Genomic DNA, 20237 nt, shown 5'->3' with positions numbered 1-20237 from the left:
ATTCTGGAAGAAGTAGAAGTGGACTGCACCAAACTCGCCACTGGGGGACAGCAGTAAATCTGGCAAAAGCAAAAGTGGACGGCTGACAAAAATCCAAACCATCTGACACAACCTTCATTTTTCTGTCCTTCGGAAGTTCCATGGAAAATGTCAAGTTGTCCAAATAGTAATATTTGCAGGGCTGCTCTGTTGCACTCGCACAGTCACACATCCCCAGGGACTCCTGAAGCCCAGAACCCTTGTACATTTGTGATGACACACACACACACACACTGCTAGATGGTGGTGGAGTTCAGTACGGGTCTGGAGCTGAGGGATTATGGGTCTTTGGGCAGAGACATGCATGGAGCCCTAAGGAGAGCAGGGGAGGGGATACTCCTGACACCCCTCCTCTAAGACAAACTCCATCTGATGCCGCTGTCTCTCTTTCCCCCTTATCTCAAACGCCCCTCTTGCGTGACCACTCTGACGCCATCAGTCTTTCTTGCTTTCAATATCGTGGACCTTGTTGTTCCTCCCTCACCCTCAACCACGTTTACTTTCCTTTACATCCTGGCCTGCATCGCTTCCATGAGAGTTTATGTAACACGTGTTTTATTTATGTCTCCATGCGTGTGCGGTGTGTAAAGCCGGCTGTGTGAGAGACCTGCACCGGGGGCAGCAGAGGAGATAAAGTGGGTCTACGTGTCCCGACAGTGTTGCAGATTTATCTCTCTGCTCATGGCTCTGATTTTACTGCCTGTCCACTGGCCTCCACTGGATCCCGTCTCTCCCACCTCTCTCTCTGTGACCAGCGTCTCTGTGTGTGCACGTTCTGGCTGCTATAAATCTGCCATGTTGCTCAATAAAGCTGCTCAGGGCATGACTCAACAAATATTAAGGAAGAGGACAATAAATAAATAATGCTAAATAAAAGAGAAACTCTCGTCTGGGGGTGGAGAGACAACTTTTCAGCGCACAAAATGGAGCCCAGCTGTAAAATATTTACTTCAGTGTCTTTGTGCTTTAGCTATGCTGCTGGGAGTCTTTGGGGACTCAACATATGACATCATCCATACTCTCTTTCTCTCTCACTCTCTGCCAGCTCCAAGTAGCATAACATTATAAAGGAGCTCCACTGCTCTTAGATCGGTTTACAGGGTGTGGTGAGAACTAATCAGCCTGTGAAAACAGTTTAATGCTCTTTAGAGGCTCTGAAACAAGCTCTGTTAAGTAAAAGAAAAAATAATCGTGATGTCACCTGGGTTTCTATTGTTTGGGCTCAGCGGCGAAATTGTCTACAAACAGGGGACGTGGGAGTTAGAAACATTGTGCACTCAAGTGGCAAAGTGAATAGCATCAAATGGGAGACTGACCCATACCAGAGTTGGGAGTCACACAGAGGACATCATCACCTATCCATACTTGACATTGATTGGTGGCTGATGTCTGCGTGTTGTCTTTTCAGCTATTCGCCACCTTCAGTGAATAAAGTGCATTGAGTCCTCTTTCTGTTTGAATGGACATGATTCGAGAAGTGGTTCATTTTGTGGATGTCAGTGCCACAGTAATATCATTCTGGTGTCACTGCCAGTAAAATGAGCCTCCAAGTCCTTCAAACATTACATTGTTAGAGTTAAAGACTACAAACAATCCTTCTTCTTCTATTGTTTAATGCTGTCTTAACTATGGTTGGTAGGTCCTGACCAAACAAGGTGGGTGTCAAAGCCCCCTAAAATTAATAATAAGGATATCTTATCCTGCTCAACTCACTTGCACCCTCCACAACAAAAGACAGAATTGACTTGAACTATTAGACCATTTCAAAGTAAGAGCAAACCTTCCCCTAACCTGAACAGAATGAAGATGGAGACAAGACAAATAAATGAAGTCCCTCCCTGCACTGTGTTCATGCATGTATGTGGACATGTGACACTGTGCTCGTCAGTTCATGAACAGCAGTAATTTTTCACTCTTGATCAACCGACCGTGGAGGTGTTTTAAACGAACTATATGATCTCCGACAGCATCGACATCACAAGACAGAAGACAAAAGGTAACTGCTCAGTGAAGTCCAGCACTTCTTTGTCTATTTCCTCACCCCCTCCTCTTCCTGTCACACACTCATCCAGTCTGTCTCTGCGCTCCAGACCTCTCAGTCTTGTCCCATTGGCTTCACCATGACAGACACATTAGCCATTCACAGAGCGGCGAGCACCATGTGGACAGCGGACTGTGCCCAGAAATCAAGCAATATGCTGTCACAGGAAAAAAAAAATGAAGGAAAAAAACAAAACAAACAAATATGCATATGGTCACTCACGCACGTATGCACACATGATAGGCCCAACGTGACCCAGAGTCAAAGAAGACAAACAACGGTAGCAGAAAGCGGCTGCTTGTCCATGTGGCGAGCCAGCGAATGGAACCCTGGCACCATATGGGCTCGCTATTGTTGACAAAACAGCCCTCGGGACATTAGAACCCCCATTTGCATATATTGAAAACACTTACAATAGTTTCTCTTTTTTGGGGGGTATTTTTTTCTGTTCCTCCAGCAAATTAAAGTGCCATCAACAATCTGTGCTCATTGCCTGGAGGTGTATTGAGGAGGATTTTGAAAAGTCACCCGTTTACTGTCATTTTGAGAAGAACACACAGTAGTGGGGGGGAGGGACCCCATGATGCTCTTACCTAGCTGCAGCTCCATATTGCTAATCTTGTTTTCCGAGGGAAACAGGATCTTTGGCGGCTTGTCGGTCAGAGGAGCTGAAAGGAAGAAAAGAAACAATTTAAATACGACACAAGACAAACCAACAAAACAAGTCACTGAAAAGGAGGAGGAGAGAGGATTAAAGATTGTGCTAATTTTTAAAAATGTTACACCCCCCACTGCTTTACATTGATTTGTTAGCATTTAAGCAAACAGCACAGACAGATGTTATCTCCGACCTTCTATCCAAAACACACAAACCCTCTACTTGCTCTCTCGTGTGTAGATCTTCGTCTCCATTCATCTGACCTACTTCCAATCATAAATAAGTTGCCAAGAACAAGCCACCATTTAATCTGCATGAGTGTTAGGTATTTTAAGAGCTATCACGTATGGTGTGTGTTTGTGTGTGTGTGTGTGTGTGTTTGTGTGTGTGTGTGCGTGTGTGTGAGTGAGAGGGAGCAGCTGATGCTCTAATGATGCTAATCATCCATACGGTGGATGTCAGACCTGCTGCTGAAGTCCTTTCTCTGGGGAACGTGGCTGCTTCATTGTTGTTAAAAGCGTTTGTGTGTTCTGGAGAAAGACTGCGCTCGTCAGGGTTAAAGGTTTAAAGAAAACAGTAAGTGGGTCTTGTATGTACATGACTCGACAGTAACACAGCGGGGAGAGGAATGGCAAGGCTGTGTGGAGTTTTATTTCTCGTCTTTTTGATGGACACACATATAAACAGCAGCGATCTCTCCAGTAACCGGCCTCTGAGTATCTCCACTGTGTAAACTCTGCTCAAAAGCACTTCAACAAAGGGCTGGGAGGTCCCTCACATTTAGTAATAACATGTATTGCTGAGACAATTCAAAATGCATAAACACAAGAGTTGAAGGCCATCTTGCTTTTTATTCATACATGTTTATGTATTTTGGTCTTGAATGTTAGCACACAGATATTTGTGTTATGGTGGAGCTACTCTAAAGTACAGAATGCGAATATGCTTCTACCAGATCATGTGTACTTGTTTATTTCGTCTATTTGGGTGTTGCTCACATGCTGGAATGAGCTCACATGCTTAGAGCTTGCTTTGGACTTTAAAACAATCTTCGTAGAGAAAGTAATTCATTATGTGAACATTATGACCTCTGCCATGGAATTACTATTTTTGCTTTTGTCCGTTGGTTTGTTTGACTTGATATATTTCTATAACAGTCGGTGAAAGACATGGACTGGGGGACATGGGCGAAGAAAGAATCGATTACAGTTTGGGGCAGATCCAGGGTTCTTTATTTCACTTTCTTTAACATTGTGAGATAAACCGTTTTGCTAAATTCTGTGAGTGTGTTTAATTTGGTGCAAATCCAAATAAAAATTCAGATGTAGGATTACACTGAGCTAAATGTGCACCCCTTTACATAGCAGGAAGAAAAATCAGTCCACGTACATGTCCCTTTTCTGCTGATTTTACCACAGTTTGAATTTGGCATGTTTGGTTATCTATTCAGCACATTTTTATTGCTGTACCATTACATCAGGGGGAAAATAGGTCATGTTAAGCTCATTATAACCCACGTTTCAATGCTCATAAGCCCAGCATGTTTGATTCCACCGCAGACCTTAGGATTTCTTCCTCTGCATTCAAATGAATGCAGTACTTGACCATTATAATTATACAACAGTGCCTACAAGGCCAGATATGGAGATGTTCTTTACTGAAGTGAAATAGGTTAGATGTACAGAAGAGAATTTAGGCCTTTGGGTACATCTCTCTGTATAGTGAATGTATTTATTCATGGTAAGAACTCTATGCATTAGATCTTTACATTTTGGTCAGATAAGAAGGGTATGACCTTTGACCATGTGCACAGCACACTGCAGAGACATGAAGTAGAGGAAGCACACATAATGCAAACACTCATGCACAGAGCGAGGCAAACACTAACTTTGCACTTCCTGAAGCATCTGTGGGAAAGAAACTTTTTATCGGATGAAAACAGCAGACCTTTCAGGCACGTCTAATTATTCAGTGGTGAATTTGCAAAGGCAGCGTATTCAGGCCAGTTTGTAGCCCAGTGCTTTCATTAAGATGTTTCCTTAGAGTGTCCTCACAAGCCCCCTTCTTCTCCTTTATTATAAGACCTCTCTAACAAGCTGCTTGAAAGCCCTGCTCTGTTTTGGCGTCTGTATTTGGGAAGAACAAACCATGTTATGTTGCTGCACTAAGTCATTCGGCACAAAGTGTGTGGTCTGAAGGGAAAGTGCCCGGTCTTGTAAAACGCTTGGTTTAAGACTGAATAACTTATTCAACAATTACGCGGGACGTCAGAGGGAAGTTTTCATGTGAGGCGATGGAGACAAAGTGTTGGTGTTAATCATGCGCAGGTCAGAACTGTGTTTTCCGATCAGATCAAGCACCTGCTGGTATGTAAATAGTGACAGAGGAGCACAGTGACATCTACGAGAGGGGCGGTCACAGGCTTTTAGGCACAACTGTTTGCACTGTTAATAGGTAATCACACAGAGCACATTACACTGGATACTGATACAATTTTAATTACATATCAAACTGCTATACATAATTACACAATGGGTGATCCTATAGCTAATTATGCACTAAGCAAACAAATGAGGACAAGCTGTGGATGGGAGGGGAGAGGGGAAGCAGATGTGGGAAGGAGAGCACAGATAGGAGGCAGGGATCAGTCGACGGAGACGCAGAGCTGGTGAAATAAGGAGAATAAAGCAGGAGAGAGGATGGGAAAGGGAAATTTATAAAGCTAGAGTGAACCAGTCAAGAAACATGCTCCCCCTCACTTTGGCATGCAACGCTTGCTTCTGAAAATCTCATTATCTTAATTACCACTCCTTTATGGGAAATACATCAATTATCACGGTGCCGAGCGGCTGGGAGGGAAGGGGGGGGCACCATTTAAAATGTGGAGGATTGGGAGCAACTCCTCACAAAGACGAGAGTCTCTGCTTTTCATTAGCAGGCAGAGTCTTGAATTTAAAAAAAATTAAGACAAAACAGGTTATTAAACATGCAAATATATCTGGTGAGCTGTTCACTTGGAAATGGCTGTTTTCTGAGTCTGATTTCTAAATGAAATTATATATTTCCAAGGTAAGAATCAGTTTAGGCTGCACAGTCATCGCCTCAAAGCAGGAGGTTTTACAGCCAACAAGCTGGAGTTTTCTGGGTGGAGTTTGCATGTTTCGTCCTGTGATGTAAGTACTCCAGCTTCCTCCCGCAGTCAAAAATATATGGAGGCCCTATGTTTGAACTGTGGGAGGTTAATCTGAGACTCTTAATGGCTTATGGCTGTGTGTCTGTATCTGATTGTTTGCCTGACCAGGTTGTACCCTGCCTCTCACCCAATGCCAGCTGGGAGGGATGGAGGGATGGAATCCTATTATTTCTACCCTGTTACTTTGAAAGACAGGTTAGGAAAAAAGATGGATTTTGATCATTTAGCGTTGTGACAATACTGACCTATATTCACGAGAGAGTCATTCTAAATGGTGCCTCCACCTCCAGGTTTGCCAGTGAATGAAAGTCAGCTTTTTGAACATTGTGGACAAAGTGCTTTAGAATGTACCTCCTATTCATCCCTTTGCACTCTAATTGCCATGCAAGGTGCTGTCTTGGGAGCAACTTGGTGTTCAACGTCTTGCTAGGGATCAAACCACCAACACTGAAATTAATGATCAACCCTGAAAACACAGCCCTTCACAATTTCAGGAATTGGAGTATTTAACGAATTGAAACTTTGCTTATAGAACTCCAGCAAGTGTCTCTTAATTAGTATTTGATTTGACATGTATTATTGCAGAGGACCGGGCTGGTGTGCCTGTGGAGGCATACCATAGATCAGTGACGCGGTATGAAACTTTGATGCACACAACACGTATCCTCAGGGCGGAGGCATTGTCTATTCTCTGCAGCAAACTCGGCTGAATTCATTTCAGGAGGTGACACAAAGCATCTCAGTAAACTTGATGCCATGACAGTGGGGCTGCATCCTTTACATTGTGATGGCTCCTGTGCGTAAAGTTGCAGACATTGTGACGTACGGAGCAGAAAATGATTGCGCTCGCGTCCAATTGTGTGAAAACATAGTAGGTTGTGTGTAATGTTAAAAGCAATCATGAGCTTGGCTGGGTTTGTGTTTTCAAATGCATTTGACACGTGACAGTTGGTATGAAATAACTACCCTGCTTGGCTGTGAGTAGGTTTCAAGCGCTATTGTGGAGAGACTAAGTCAAGAATATGTACAGTATGTGTGTGCCTACATGTTGAAGAGTGGATATAAGCTCTGTGATCAGTCAGCCACAATCCCATTTATGCTTGGTGGCGGAAAAGCTCACTGGACTTTCCTGATGGATTATTCTGGTTGACTGATTGTAGGGAAACAGCAAATTAATGAATTAAGGATGGAGCTGGGTTGCTTGGATCACTGGGCTTTTTCTGTTAGTCGTCTCATTAATGGGGGTCGGTTCAGGGGGATTTGCAAGAAAGAAATATGCCATAGGCAAATTGGAAACAAAGGTGAAACTAAGAACGAATCAAATGTATAAATTATTTCCACGTCCTGCATGTTGGTGTGCAGGTACTTACTCGCTTATCGTACAGGCATACAAATGGGCACGACACAGTTACGGACATTCACACACATCTATCTACACATGCACGTGAAGATGTGAACAATGGCACGCATTGTCCTTTGGTCTCAGGAAATTGGCTCCCAAACGTTTTCAGTATTTCACCAACAAAGGCAGTCGAGCACAGAGCAGAAAGGAAAAAATAGAAGGAGACTCGAGCAAACACAAAGTCCTTGAGTCTCCCAACACTGCTTAGCTCGAGAAGTCTCAGTTCTCCTCTACGGCTGGCAAACTCCTATATTGTACCGCAGGAGATCACCATATATTAACAGTGACCTTCTTCTGTACTGTCGTCACCTTTGAGTCAGTTTCATTACATTCGTGATGGTGCAATAACCATCCTGTATGATTCCCTTATAAAGTCACCTCTGAGTATACGGAATTCAATTCCAGCTCTGACCGTTTCCCACATGAGAGAGGCTGAGCAGGGAGCTGCATGGTGCCTTCCAGAGTGAGGTAATAAAGCAATTATATTCATCCTGAACCACATCACGCTTCCCCACTGTGCACCACTGTTGTGCTCTCTAAGACGTCTGCCTCTGGCACCACTGAAATATTTGAACATCAAAGCAACATGAGAGTACGTTCCATCACCGCAAATACGTCCAGACAGGTTCCTGCATCATGGTAACAAGCATCGTTAAATGGCTATCATGACCGTAAGTGAAACGACTGGCCTCCTTTGTCGGAGTGGGCAGTTAAGTTTTTCTGACAAAGCAGCTCTTTAAGAAACAGTCTGATCATGAGACGTGGCGGCGATCATGCTGTGCAAGGTAGGGTCCCCACTGCGAGGCCTCATAATCCATATCTTTGTAAAATTACATGAAAGAGGAAATTAAAAGCCAAATCAGCTCCTCGCTCACTTGCAGCGTGTGTTGGCCGATTAATGGAAACAATTCATTACCTAGTACAATCAGAAAACTTAAAGTAAGTGGAATTATCGTGATCCGACTTTCTAAACAGGTGTGTGTATGTGTGTGTGGGGGGGTCCAGGTATTACTCATGTTATGGGGACTTAAACCTGATTAAATCTGTCTTCTATATGCCGACAAAAGTCCTCATAATGTCAATCATTACATTTAAGGTGGATACATGTTTGAAGGTTAAGGTTTCGGTCTAGGATAAAGGTAAGGTTAGGGGTGTGTGTGTGTGTGTGTGTGTGTGTGTGTGTCCACAGATCTTGTACAGTAAATGCTTGATCCAATAATCGTACTATTGTCCTGACTTTAAGCTTCCTGCCTTTCAATGTAACTCCACATCAATTAGTCAGAGAATCCTCTTGAGTCAGACTTCAAGTGGCTGCGGAAATAAAAGCCCAGGAAGTGCGTACCTCAGTAAGTCACACAGTATCCTGAAGTAACCGCAAAAAGCAACATTGTCCTTTCAACAAAGTAAAAAATTGTGCTCTAAATCAGGGGCCATAAGGTGGCCACAATTTACACAGAGAGGCCAATTATGTCCAACATCTATGCAGAGTTCCTGATTCAGTAAGATGCACATTTAAGTCATTCCTTTTTTATTGTGAGCTCTACAGCTTTAAGCAAAACCACAAATTTATTGAAGATATTTTAAAAATTGTTCCCTGCACATTGTGTTTTAGAAAATGAAATTCTTAAAAAATTCTCAAATGTTTTGTTAGTAAGCCCTCTGTCTGAAGAGACTTAATAACTATCAAATTTGACCGAGGTTTAAAGAAACTCAAAAAACAATAACGTATTATCCTCCTCTTAAATTGCTGCCTCATTAAGTCTGTCTTCATTTGTTTTTTTAAGACTCTCAACAATGATGATTTTTTTATGCAGCCTGACAGAATAACTCTCAGTGTATTAACAACGAGAGCTTCAATTAAACAGTCAGGGAATGTGAAGAGTGTTTGAAATGAATGAGGAGCGTTTTTATGGGACTATTGTTTACACGACAGAGAGAGAGCGAGAGTCAGAGGTGTCCTCAGGATTTAATGGTCTCCCCTGCACATCACAGTCGAGTGCTGAAAAATGAAAACGCTTGTATACAGACACGCGTGTGCAGTTAACACAAGAGCATGTAATCCATACTCAGATTCATGGGCTGGATATAGAAAAAAAAATATAGCGAGAAGTTGATGACTGATGTGAGGCAGGCATTGCAGAAATGAACAACATTGACTTTGTCTGTGGATTTAATTAAATGAAATGAAAGTAATTTGATAAAGCAGGTACAGAACTGATAAAATCAACAGTCGCTCTCTCTCTTCTGCTGCTCTCTCAACACACACACACACACACACACACACACACACACACACACACACACACACACACACACACACGAGCGCACTCGCCCAAATCATTGCTCCACAAACTCCATAGGGATCTGTGACACATATGCTGTGCTGCACTCTGTTACGTTACATTATGAGATATGACTGTTCCAGCTCCACAGTAGCCAGAGGCTCAATGCCAGGCAACTTGCACTCGGAGCAAAGCCCAAGATTCACAAAGCAGAGTTCAAACTGTTTTATTTTTCTTCTTTGAATACACAATGCAGTTCACCCAACAAAGACAACAGAACACCCAGCAGAACATCACAGGGTGGAAATATGCCTGTGTGCAAGTGAGAAAGCAAATCTGCATGCTCAAAACCCGTACAAGTGAGCGCACTCATCCGTGTTGATTCGAATACTGGGGGAGAAGACGGGCAACAAGGTGTGAGAGAAAGGAAGCGCACGCCGCATGATTATGATCGTCTCAGTGTTACGTGCCCGTGAGGATACACAAAGTAACAGAGCATGTGAGGATGTGTCCGCCCGTGATGTAATTCAAGGTTCAGATGATTATGAATAAACAGGAGGCTAAGCCACAACTAGTGCGAGTAGCTCTGTTTGTTTCATGAGCAGGCACTGGACAACACTGCCTGTGGGAACTTGGTTGGATGTGAAGTGGAAAGAAAGAAGAGAAAAAAGGGGGAAGGTGTAAGTACAGAAGAAGACACATATAAAACAAGGGCTGTGCCAGATTAAGACTTATTGGTTCTTTATTTAACGATTTTTGAACAGGTTTCTAATGTTGAAGCATCAATTTGAGTGCCGTTTGGTGCCGATCCAAATAAAAATCTGGATTGAGTGAATTTAAATGTGGTTTCATAAGGGGACTGTTCACCTATGCACTCAACTACTTGTCAATGTATAAAAATACAATGGAATTAAGAGTGACACATGGCAAGCATCATATCAATATAGATTAAAAAAACAACAGATATATATGTATATCTTTAAGCAAAATATGAAGCAAAGGATGAAGTGATCTCGGTGTTTGACCAGGTAGCTTGGTCCGTGTCTTTCAAACTCATTCGCTCCGCACCTCCATCAACATCTTAACAGACCAAACAGGAAAACTTGACGTACGGGAAACAGTTGTACTCTGGAGAGCAGCATAGAAACAAAGACTCACTCTGCAGCATAATTGTGGGGAACGAAATGTAAAATGCAAAACACTGAGTTACAATAAGAAAAAAGAAAAAATAGAGTTGGGCAACTGAGGGCGCTCTGACTGATGATTCTCATCTTTGACTCTTGTGTGGGTGCAGCTTAGCACCATCTGCTTTGTGGCGTCTCTTAGCACATACAGCTCACTCTTTTCATCCATCTCTGACTCTTAACCTCTCTCACTGTGGCACAGAGGGATATTTTCTTTTATTCTATCTCACTAAGAAGTGTGGCTCTCTCTCCCCCTTGTCATCTTTTCATCCTTTTTTTTCTCCTGTCCCCGAATTGGCCTCACAACACTATTTTTTTTGTACATTTCAGTAAATGGTGCCAATTCTTTTCTTAGCTCATTTTCCTCCACACTCTGCACCCAACTTGTGCCTCTGCCTCTCCCTGGAAGCTTGTGTCTGTACAGTGTATCTTGGACAATATCACTGTGAACTTAATGTTCCCCAATGGGCAGAGTGTACACTACACTGTTATTCTATTAGGGCTCAGCTCACAAACAGCGTGTACATGTTCAATAATGCAGGATAGTGCTTAATGTCTGCCAGTGTAAAAAGAGAAAAAAATGGGACACACCTTTGTTACCTGGTATCGCACAAATGGATGCACACATGCACATACACGGATGCATACATGCAAACATTTACGCGCGCTTCTGTTGCGTTCGCAGGATGCTGATCCTTGCAAGCGTTCTCACAATCTATCAGGCGAGGTGCGAAACACAGTCTCACACAGTACACACACTTTTCTGTCAGCCTCAGATAACAGAACCCAGCGGTGGAGCGGCGATAAAGAAGTAATTCCTGCAAAATAAAAGAATAAAATGTACAATAAATATGACGTGCAGAGCTTATGCAGAGTGGCAGGGGGTAGACATGAGACACTCGATAGAGAAATACAGAGAAACGGTTTCAGACGAGACAATTATTGACCATCAACACATCCAGCAGCAAGTCTTACAGAAGGCAATGACAGAGGATTAGCTCTGTAATCAGTGCCAATCTCTGCGGGCAATTCTGAGGGAAGCCCTCGTGGCTCGGTGTCCATTCTGTTACTCCGTCAGAGCAGCAGGACGAGGCTAACCCAGTCAACTGCAGGGGGGAGCCAAAGCAGGTGGATACACACCCAAAGGACAGGATTAACACAGTCCTGGCACATTACAATCAGCATGCACAGCGTATAATCCAACTGGAAGGTTGTGTGTATGCGTGTCTACTTTTTTTGCCATGCTGTATCCCAGCCTGGGGTCTATCCAGGTGTGCAAACACACTGGTAGAGAAGAGTAGGATACCTGGGGTGACACACACCGGGCTGAGATTTACATGGAGCAACTGAGGAGCAGATAGACAGCCTGCAGTGTCACCTCACTACCATCTGCTCCATCAGCTCCCTTTGACCCATCTTCACAGCAATGTGTGTAGCTCACAGGTTCCACTGTTTATCCTTAGCCTGATTAATGCACACAGATACACAACACAAAGAAAATATGTGTCAATAGAGTAATTCCACTGCACTCTGCAGGATATGAATATGAGATTATTGAGTGTTTATCGAAGAAAACATGTTTTCTGTATATAGATGACTGAAAACATGGGGAATGAGAGCTTGAGATGTCATTATTATGTTATTAGCTCTGAATGTATTATTAAAAGCAGCTCTGTCTCAGCTGTCAATCATGATGTTTCATTTTGTTTTTAAGGCATCAAATAACTAATTAAAACCAAACTTATAGGAAAAAGCCAACAAAGCAAACATCAGTGTGATAAGAACTAAATAAAATGACATGAATCTACAACAGGTCAGCAGGTGGCGATCAAACTGTCATGTCATTTATCTTTACATAAAGTCTATGGTCTGTTACTGTTGTTTAAATGTGTTATTCACATATCGACCTGCTTAGCCAGGTGTATCTTAAAAAGTGACTTTGATATCAATGACACCTTTGTTGTGTTTTAATGAAGATAAATTAAGGATTAAAATGAATGAAATCGTGGCACATCATCATCATCAACAACAACATAAGCAATTATTATCTTATTATCTTCCTTGAATATTTCTCAACAGATTCATATACAGTGTCCTATAGTATTTTCTCTACTGTCAGTATTGATCTGTTGTCTCTGGAACGTCTGAGCTGGATTTAAATAAACGTTGCTCTTCGGGAGAAATTCCACATTTTCGACTCATTATTTAAAACATAAAAAAAAAAAAAATCTGCCTTACTAATAAAAAAACAAGTGAACACAGAAAATGTGTCATTGTATAATGAGGCAGAACTGTTTGTCAGCAGAGTGGATTCTCACAGCCCACCAAATGATTTTTACATCTCCATAATAGTGGCTTAACTGTTAATTGGCACCATGTTGGGTCTTTTTTTTCGATAGGGCAGAAAATGGATTTTTGCTCAGATAACACAGGTGGTGATGGGAGACTAAGCTGATGAGACATGTGGACATCAGACACCCTTTACCGAGGGGAGGCTGAGCAGCAGCAGCAGCGAGGAAAAGCAAACTCGTCCGCTCCCAGTTTCTTTTTGTGATGTGTATCAGCACAAAGATGGAGGAGTACACCTCCATCTGAGAAACATACATACTGATACTGCATTGGAAACTCTGCCAAAAAAGTCAAAGAACACTTTTGATGGAATTTCTTTATCGGGTTTCTTACATAACATATTTGTCTTCTTTCTGACGTCCATTTGACTGCAGAGACCATTTCAAACAGTAACTCCTACATACTGAAAAGTGCTGGTTAAAGCAAAAACTGCTGATGGACTGTCAACGACCAGCGTGTGAAAGATAACAACTCTCAACTTATTTACAAACCCAGAGAGGTTTGAATGCCTGAAACTTTCCATTAGTTATTTGAGGATTCTGAGGATGCTATGACCTGGATGAATCCACAAAGATCTGTTGTTGTAGGGGTCACAGACAAACACCAATCTGTTTTTGAAAATGAAAAACACAATTAGGACGTTAACACCCTCCAATATAATAAAAACATTTTTTTAGCCAAACACAAGCTGCATTTGAGCATGAGTGGACACACTAATGTGACACACGCCCCCCCCCCCCCCCCCCCCCCTTCCTTAATATTAGCGCCGCTATAGAGTGTGTCGAGCCTGTGCCAAATTCTAATTAGAGAGTCAGTCTGATGTGCGATCATAAGCACAAGACACAGGGACAGTCAATAAAGACACAATCCTACAGATATTCACACACACACACATACACACACACACATGCAAAGGCCTAAAATAGACACTGGCAAAGAAACAGTGAACCAACACACTGTTATACAAGCACTCTTACTGGAGACCAGCGATCATGACAACACTGATGGTCTGAACTGGCTCTAAACTACGTTTTACCAGATGACTCAAATGAAGCCAGTCACATAAGACGGTGCCAGAGTGAGATCTGCAAATCATGTGTTTGTTGGCTTCCCCTTATTCCAAAAGCCTAACGATGCTCTTCTCTCCCAGCCTCCTAAGACAGATGGAGATCATTAGCTTCTCTCACTCCCACTTCTCTCTCTCTCTCCCTCTCTCCTTCCCTCCTTCTTCGCTCTCTTCGATCCGTCATGTCTCAACCATAGGCGCCTTTTGTCTCACCTTTTCACTCATCTCCTCCGCTGTTTGGCCCTCACTCTGTGTCTCTGTCCATTTTCCTCTACACAGATTTATATCTAATGGTTTCTAACTCCAGCGGAAGCTTACAACTTTAACAAGTGCTTCATCACTCTTGTCAGAAGTAGTTATAGGAGTCATGACACACACTTCCCCAGACAGGAGGAATTGATGAGCAGCCATTAGACGCTGCTGATCCTCGAGTGAACGGCAAGGCCTCCATCACCGCAAACCTGTGACACGTGTCAGCTGCACCAGTTCTTTACAGACACACTCCGAGGGAGGTAAAAATTTAATTTCAATGATGAACTTCTTAACTGCGATTGCCAGAGCATCCGCCAAAATGTTCAGACGCAAATCCCCCAGTAAATCACAAACGCCAGAGGACTGTAGAATCTATTATCTCTTAATGGATCTCAGTCAGGGATGGCATTGTTATGAGGCACGTGGCTGGATAAACACCACACAGTGTGGAGTGATGAAGCTTATTGTTGGAAATGTAACAGCTTCTACTGTTTCCAGTGGTTTAGAAAAAGCGTAATAGAGCTTCTACTGTCATGGCTGCACTCCTGACTACCTGGACTGAATCCATCACTTTCCTCCGCAGCCCCGACTCCTAGATTCTCATTTAAGCCTCAGACATTCACTTTGGAGCATGTCCACACAATTGGGTTCGGACATTATACAGAGTTTGCAGTAGGTTGTTGGATGTTGCAGGATATTTTGGTTTACGGTACATCGACACTGCCGTCTGACTTTTTCACCAAAAACTCATGCATCTTTTCTTGTATGTGCAATTTTAGTTTTTTCCATAAGATATTTTCATTTGCATATTGGACATCCTCCTGTCATTGAGTTTTTACTGAGGGGCTGGATGGAAAAAACTAATTCAGACATTTTCCTTCTTGCAAATAAAAATGTTTTCAAAATGTTCTTTATCTGGTAAAACTGAAGTTAGTAAGTAAATGCATCCTTACGTCATCTCTGCACTCGGGTTGCCATTTCCTTCAAGTGTGGCAATATCTTATCTTTAAAAACAACAGTTTCTCTTAGAAGAACACCATCTTTGAGAGGAAAAAACATAACCCATAAAAAAGTAATTTGATTAAAGCTGGTCAAACTAATTTTAGTATGCCTGAGTGGTTCTATGGAAAATGATGATAATCGTTATAGTGCTGACCTGAGGTTATTGCTGTGTGCAGTGGAAGGGAAAGAACATCTGTCACATGCAGCCACTTGCTGTGTCAGAGGGGTGAGGTGCAGGACTGCTGTTCTTGGCCTTAAATTAGTTGTACTTTTAGGGTAATTGTCTCCACTCCATGCTCTACCTCCTGAATGGTTTTAGTGCTTTGGTCAAGGATTAGGCCACTTGTAAGGCTGCAAGTATACACCTGCATGATTTGTGCGTACTAGCTAAAGCTGCCATTTGACAGTATGAAAGTAATTGGAAGTAGGAAACAGCAGCTGAGAAGTATATCCAGTTAAATACTGTAATAACAGCGCTTCAAGGTCAGGCTTTAGTATTTGGCTACGACAGCGATGCATTAGCAGTAATGAAGTTTGGAGGATGTATCTTTGTCTCAGTGCATATGGTGATCTGCAGTATGTGCTAAAAATGGCTTCCTTGAAGTATTTACTCAGAGAAAATAAGGTATTCACATTGAATACTGGGATTACTATTTGTGGTATTCAGGCCTACAGCCTCCACATAACCACTCCTGCTCCACTTGACATTTCAGCCACTTTCACGGGTTTATGCAAATGTAGGCTTCTACGTGGATGTGTCCACATGCATACAAGAAAAAACAAGGGTGTACATGCTCCAGAGCAAACCAGCAGCAACCCTCCTGTCAGTGTTTTACATTGAATCATAAGATAATAAAAATAGCTGATTGAGTGCTTTGACCTCCCGGGGGGTGGTCGAGGTTAAACGGGTGCAGGCTCTGGGCTCTCTTTCTCTGCTTTAAAAGCCTGACATGTTCCCTGCGGGATGTTTGACCCTCTCTGACCACAAATCAACCGTCAATTACAAGCCTTACGGAAACACACACACACACACAGACACACCACTTCCTAACCAGTGCTGCTGCATGCACCAGAAACAAAACGGCAAGGCGATACAGTATCAGTGAAAGAGGCAAGCGTGTAAAATCAGGAAAACTAGTACAGGGCAGGATGTCAAGTGAAAAGAAAATATAGAGAAGAGAGAAAAAGGATGAGATGTGAGCAAAGGAAAGTCCATGCAAGTATATAGAGGTATTCTTCTCACCAAGTAGTATGTGTCACCTTGGTAACATCTCTTTTGGTCATATCAGTGTTAGTATGAAAACCCCCAAAACGTAGTAATTGTGCAAGTCATTCCTCTGATGTTTCATTCAGTCCATGGAGCTGCCTGGGATACCGTCCATGAAAAAACAAATGAATGGACTAAGTGATTTATTGTGCTCCACTCAAACACATTCATCAGCAAGAAAAAGCTCTGGAGACCTAAGGTCTGAGTGGCAGTCATGTTGGGCTGTTTCATTCTATGGTGGCCTGTTTGCTGGCATCTCATAAATAAGGAAAGTCCCAGAGGGCTGGAAAGCCCTCCTAAGACGCTGCTTTGTTTCAAGACAAAGCCCCTTTTTATTTCACCTGGAATAACTTGTCACAACACAGCTGAACTCAAGGTGCCATCCCATCAATTTCCATGGCAACAGGGATGATGGCATTGGCAAATGTAGAAAAGAGCGTGGTAGGCAGTCTCCATGGAGGTGGATATGCACAGGAAGCAAAAAAAAAAAAAAAGCACTGCAAAAAGGCCAAAATAAACCTTATCATTTGAGTTCTGTGATCAAAATGTATATTAGAACATCGCTATGGACAACTCTATTGATATATGCATGAGCATGTGACTACTGTAAATAGAGAGAACTGAAAATCTAAATAAAGATCATGTTGATCTACTTTTTCAGTCAGATTTTAGTTTAGTGAAGATGCCCTAAACACACAGAGTAGGTCCCAGTATTTGGACAGGATGGATTTCCATATTTGAGAGGAGAGGATGTGGAAAAGCAGAGGAGAGGAGAGAAAAAAGAGGTAAGGCAAGGACAGGGAGAGGCGAGGATGAGGAAAGGATGAAGAGAGGAGGAAGAAAGGAAGAGGACTGGCAATGACGAGGATGAAGAGAGGAGGAGGGGGAGGAGGATGAGGAAGATGAGGAGAAAGAAGGAGAGCAGAGAAGATGAAGAGAGGAGGAGGGGGAGGAGGATGAGGAACATGAGGAGAAAGAAGGAGAGCAGAGAAGATGAAGAAAAAGAGGAGGAGATGATGAAAGGAGAAGATAGGAGAGGAAAAAATTAGAGGACGAGAAGAGGTGAGAGTAGAGGTGATGAAGAGGAAGAGGAGGGGATGGTGGGAGGGGATGGAAAGGAGGAAAGTCAAGGCGATGAAAAGAGAGGAGAGGAAGTTAAGATGCAAGGATGAGGAGGATTTAGAGAAGAGGCTGAGGAGGGTAGAGGAGGAGGAGAGGGAGAGGAAGAAGAGAGCGCACCTGACAGCCACACCATTTAAGTGTAAATGTGCGATCGGTGGTAACAGCCATCTTAACATCCTTCTACGCAATTATAATTCACACAAAGCCTCGTGTGAAATGGGGGGGTCAGAGAAAACAAATTGTCCAGCTCGGATAAAAGAGAATAAAACAGGCAGCCACTCTGTGCAGTTAGGTCTCAGAGAGGAAGCACCATCAGCAGTTTACTTTCGCATTCTGTAAGAGCGAGGAGACAAGAAAGGATGTAAAGATGTAGATGTGCGTTATTTGCATTTCGGATGCAGCCACCTGTAGGCTTCAAAGCGTTACAGCAGGGGGAGACACTGAGGGTTTGACAGTAATGACTAATCACGGACCAGCGATACAAAGCGGGCCTCTTCACAGGCCGCCTTTGATGCAGGTGAATCACATCCTAAACATACTTATTAGCAGGAGAGGGGGTGGAGAGCGAGGGAGGACGGGTTGAAAAGAAGGGGAGAAGAAAAGAAATTTGTTCCGCCCGTTAGCTGGCATGTTTGGGTGCTTGAGAACAGAAGGCTGGCATAATGAATTTTGGCCTGCAAGCGGCTGTTAATGAAATAAAGAGCCCCACCCTGGTAAGAGGTGTGAACGCGTTTAAGCATGCGTGCAAAAAAAAAAAAAAAGGAGACGGACGAGGACAGTGTGGAGAAAGTTAGAGAAGCGAGGCTAGAGGAAGAGACTCAGGCGTTACAGCAGAGAGCAAATGTATAGAGGAGGAAATAGTTTATTAATGTTTTCAATATATGAGCAGGTAACTGTAAATGCTCCTGTGAGGATTTAAAAACTAAAGAAAAACATTGCTTCTATTATCTTTGGGTGCATTGGTTGCTTGTCTCTAGGATGCTGCACACTACAGCTGGACAGATTTGAGCCTGATCTGGGAGAGATTATCTAAATATCTTTTGAGTGAGCGTTTACAGCTGGCTGAATTGAAGCCTCCCCAATTTTGAATTGCTGACATATAAATTCGATATTGACAGATTTGTGGAGAATGAAAGGAACAGCGTTTGGATGAGTGAGCAGTCATCAACCAGATGTTACATGTGTTAAGAAGCGAAACATGGCTGCCAACCGCTTGAATAAGACTTTTGTCTCTTGTACCAGGTGGACAGCAGAAAAAGAGGACAAAGTTGAGGACTTGTGGCAACAGAGTGCGTGTTTTTCTTTTTTATTGTGTTTCAGTGCAAACCATGAAACAATCAAGAGCAACCAGCTGAGAACGGTGGCAGTTCGCCTCCGTGTCTGTTTTAATTCTGAAGTCACATGTGATCAGGCTCCCAAGTCTGTGGTCTCCCAATTTTTTAAAGACAGTGAAGATTTGAAAATATCTCTAGTGCATAAGGGAATAAACTGGGACAAGAAGACATTTCTAGTCATGTTGATTAGCTGTTTCTTGTGTCTGTTTGTAATCTTTTGTTTTTTCTACAGCATGAGTTATTGAACTGCCAACAAAACTTAAATACTTAAAAGGAAAAAGTGGTATCAGAGGTCAGTGTGCTCGTGATTGAAGTTGCTTCCAAAAGAGAAAACATGCCAGATTGGTTTGTTCTTTGTGTTTCAACAAAAAACCCACAACACATCAGGAATTTTGCATTTGACCTCATTGTAGATAAAGTTTCAACTTTCAAGTTGAACTTTCTCAAAACTACTTATTTTCTTTTCCTCTCCGCTCTCAAGAGAAGAATAATAAGCTGCTCAGCTTTGAAGCATCTCCATTTATTAATCAATGCTTTATGCTGAAATGACAGAAAGATGATCATCATCAACCCTGATCTTTATAGCTATTGGGGGATTTCCAATCATTTAATCCAAGCTCACATTTAGTTTTAACTGTTTTAAGATACTGTAGATACAGACATTATTGCGGAAGGTGTGAGAGTCTATATGAAATTGACATACAGCATGCTCTCAGTAGACCAGGTTGTGGATGAGGCTCTAATGTGATTTCTAAAGCCTCTGAAGATGTGTGTCCCCACCCGTTCAACACGAGTTGCCTAATTGAGTGTTAATTTGGTGCTAATTATGTAACATGCTATCCCAGTGAGACGCCCCAGATGCCACGAGATGAAGGCGTGTGGAGGAGTGTGCAGAATCGCAGAGCAAAGCATTTAGGGAGACAGTATGTGTCTCTGTCTCACAGTCTGCATCTGCTTCCTGATCACACCAAGTCACGGTGCAGAACGAAAATAAAATAAAACAAAGAAGTCCCAAATTAAGAAGCATTCAATCAAGTCATGACAAA

The 20237-nt window shown here is 42.6% G+C and overlaps 1 protein-coding gene across 6 annotated transcripts in view; it reads right to left on the bottom strand.

Moving 5' to 3' along the window:
* Positions 1 to 20237, bottom strand: part of il1rapl1a (interleukin 1 receptor accessory protein-like 1a) — a 188212-nt gene that overhangs the window by 41312 nt on the left and 126663 nt on the right. For all 6 annotated transcript variants that reach the window (XM_020100551.2, XM_069533087.1, XM_020100552.2 and 3 more), the window contains one exon: positions 2674 to 2748. In XM_020100551.2, coding sequence (XP_019956110.1) covers positions 2674 to 2748 — 75 coding nt within the window. The remainder of the gene's footprint in view (positions 1 to 2673; positions 2749 to 20237) is intronic.

This window comes from Paralichthys olivaceus, chromosome 10 (assembly GCF_024713975.1).
Source record: "Paralichthys olivaceus isolate ysfri-2021 chromosome 10, ASM2471397v2, whole genome shotgun sequence".
In the NCBI taxonomy this organism is placed as follows: Eukaryota; Metazoa; Chordata; class Actinopteri; order Pleuronectiformes; family Paralichthyidae; genus Paralichthys; species Paralichthys olivaceus.
Note: the sequence above shows the minus strand (reverse complement) of the source record. Positions and strands in the feature narration are given on the sequence as shown.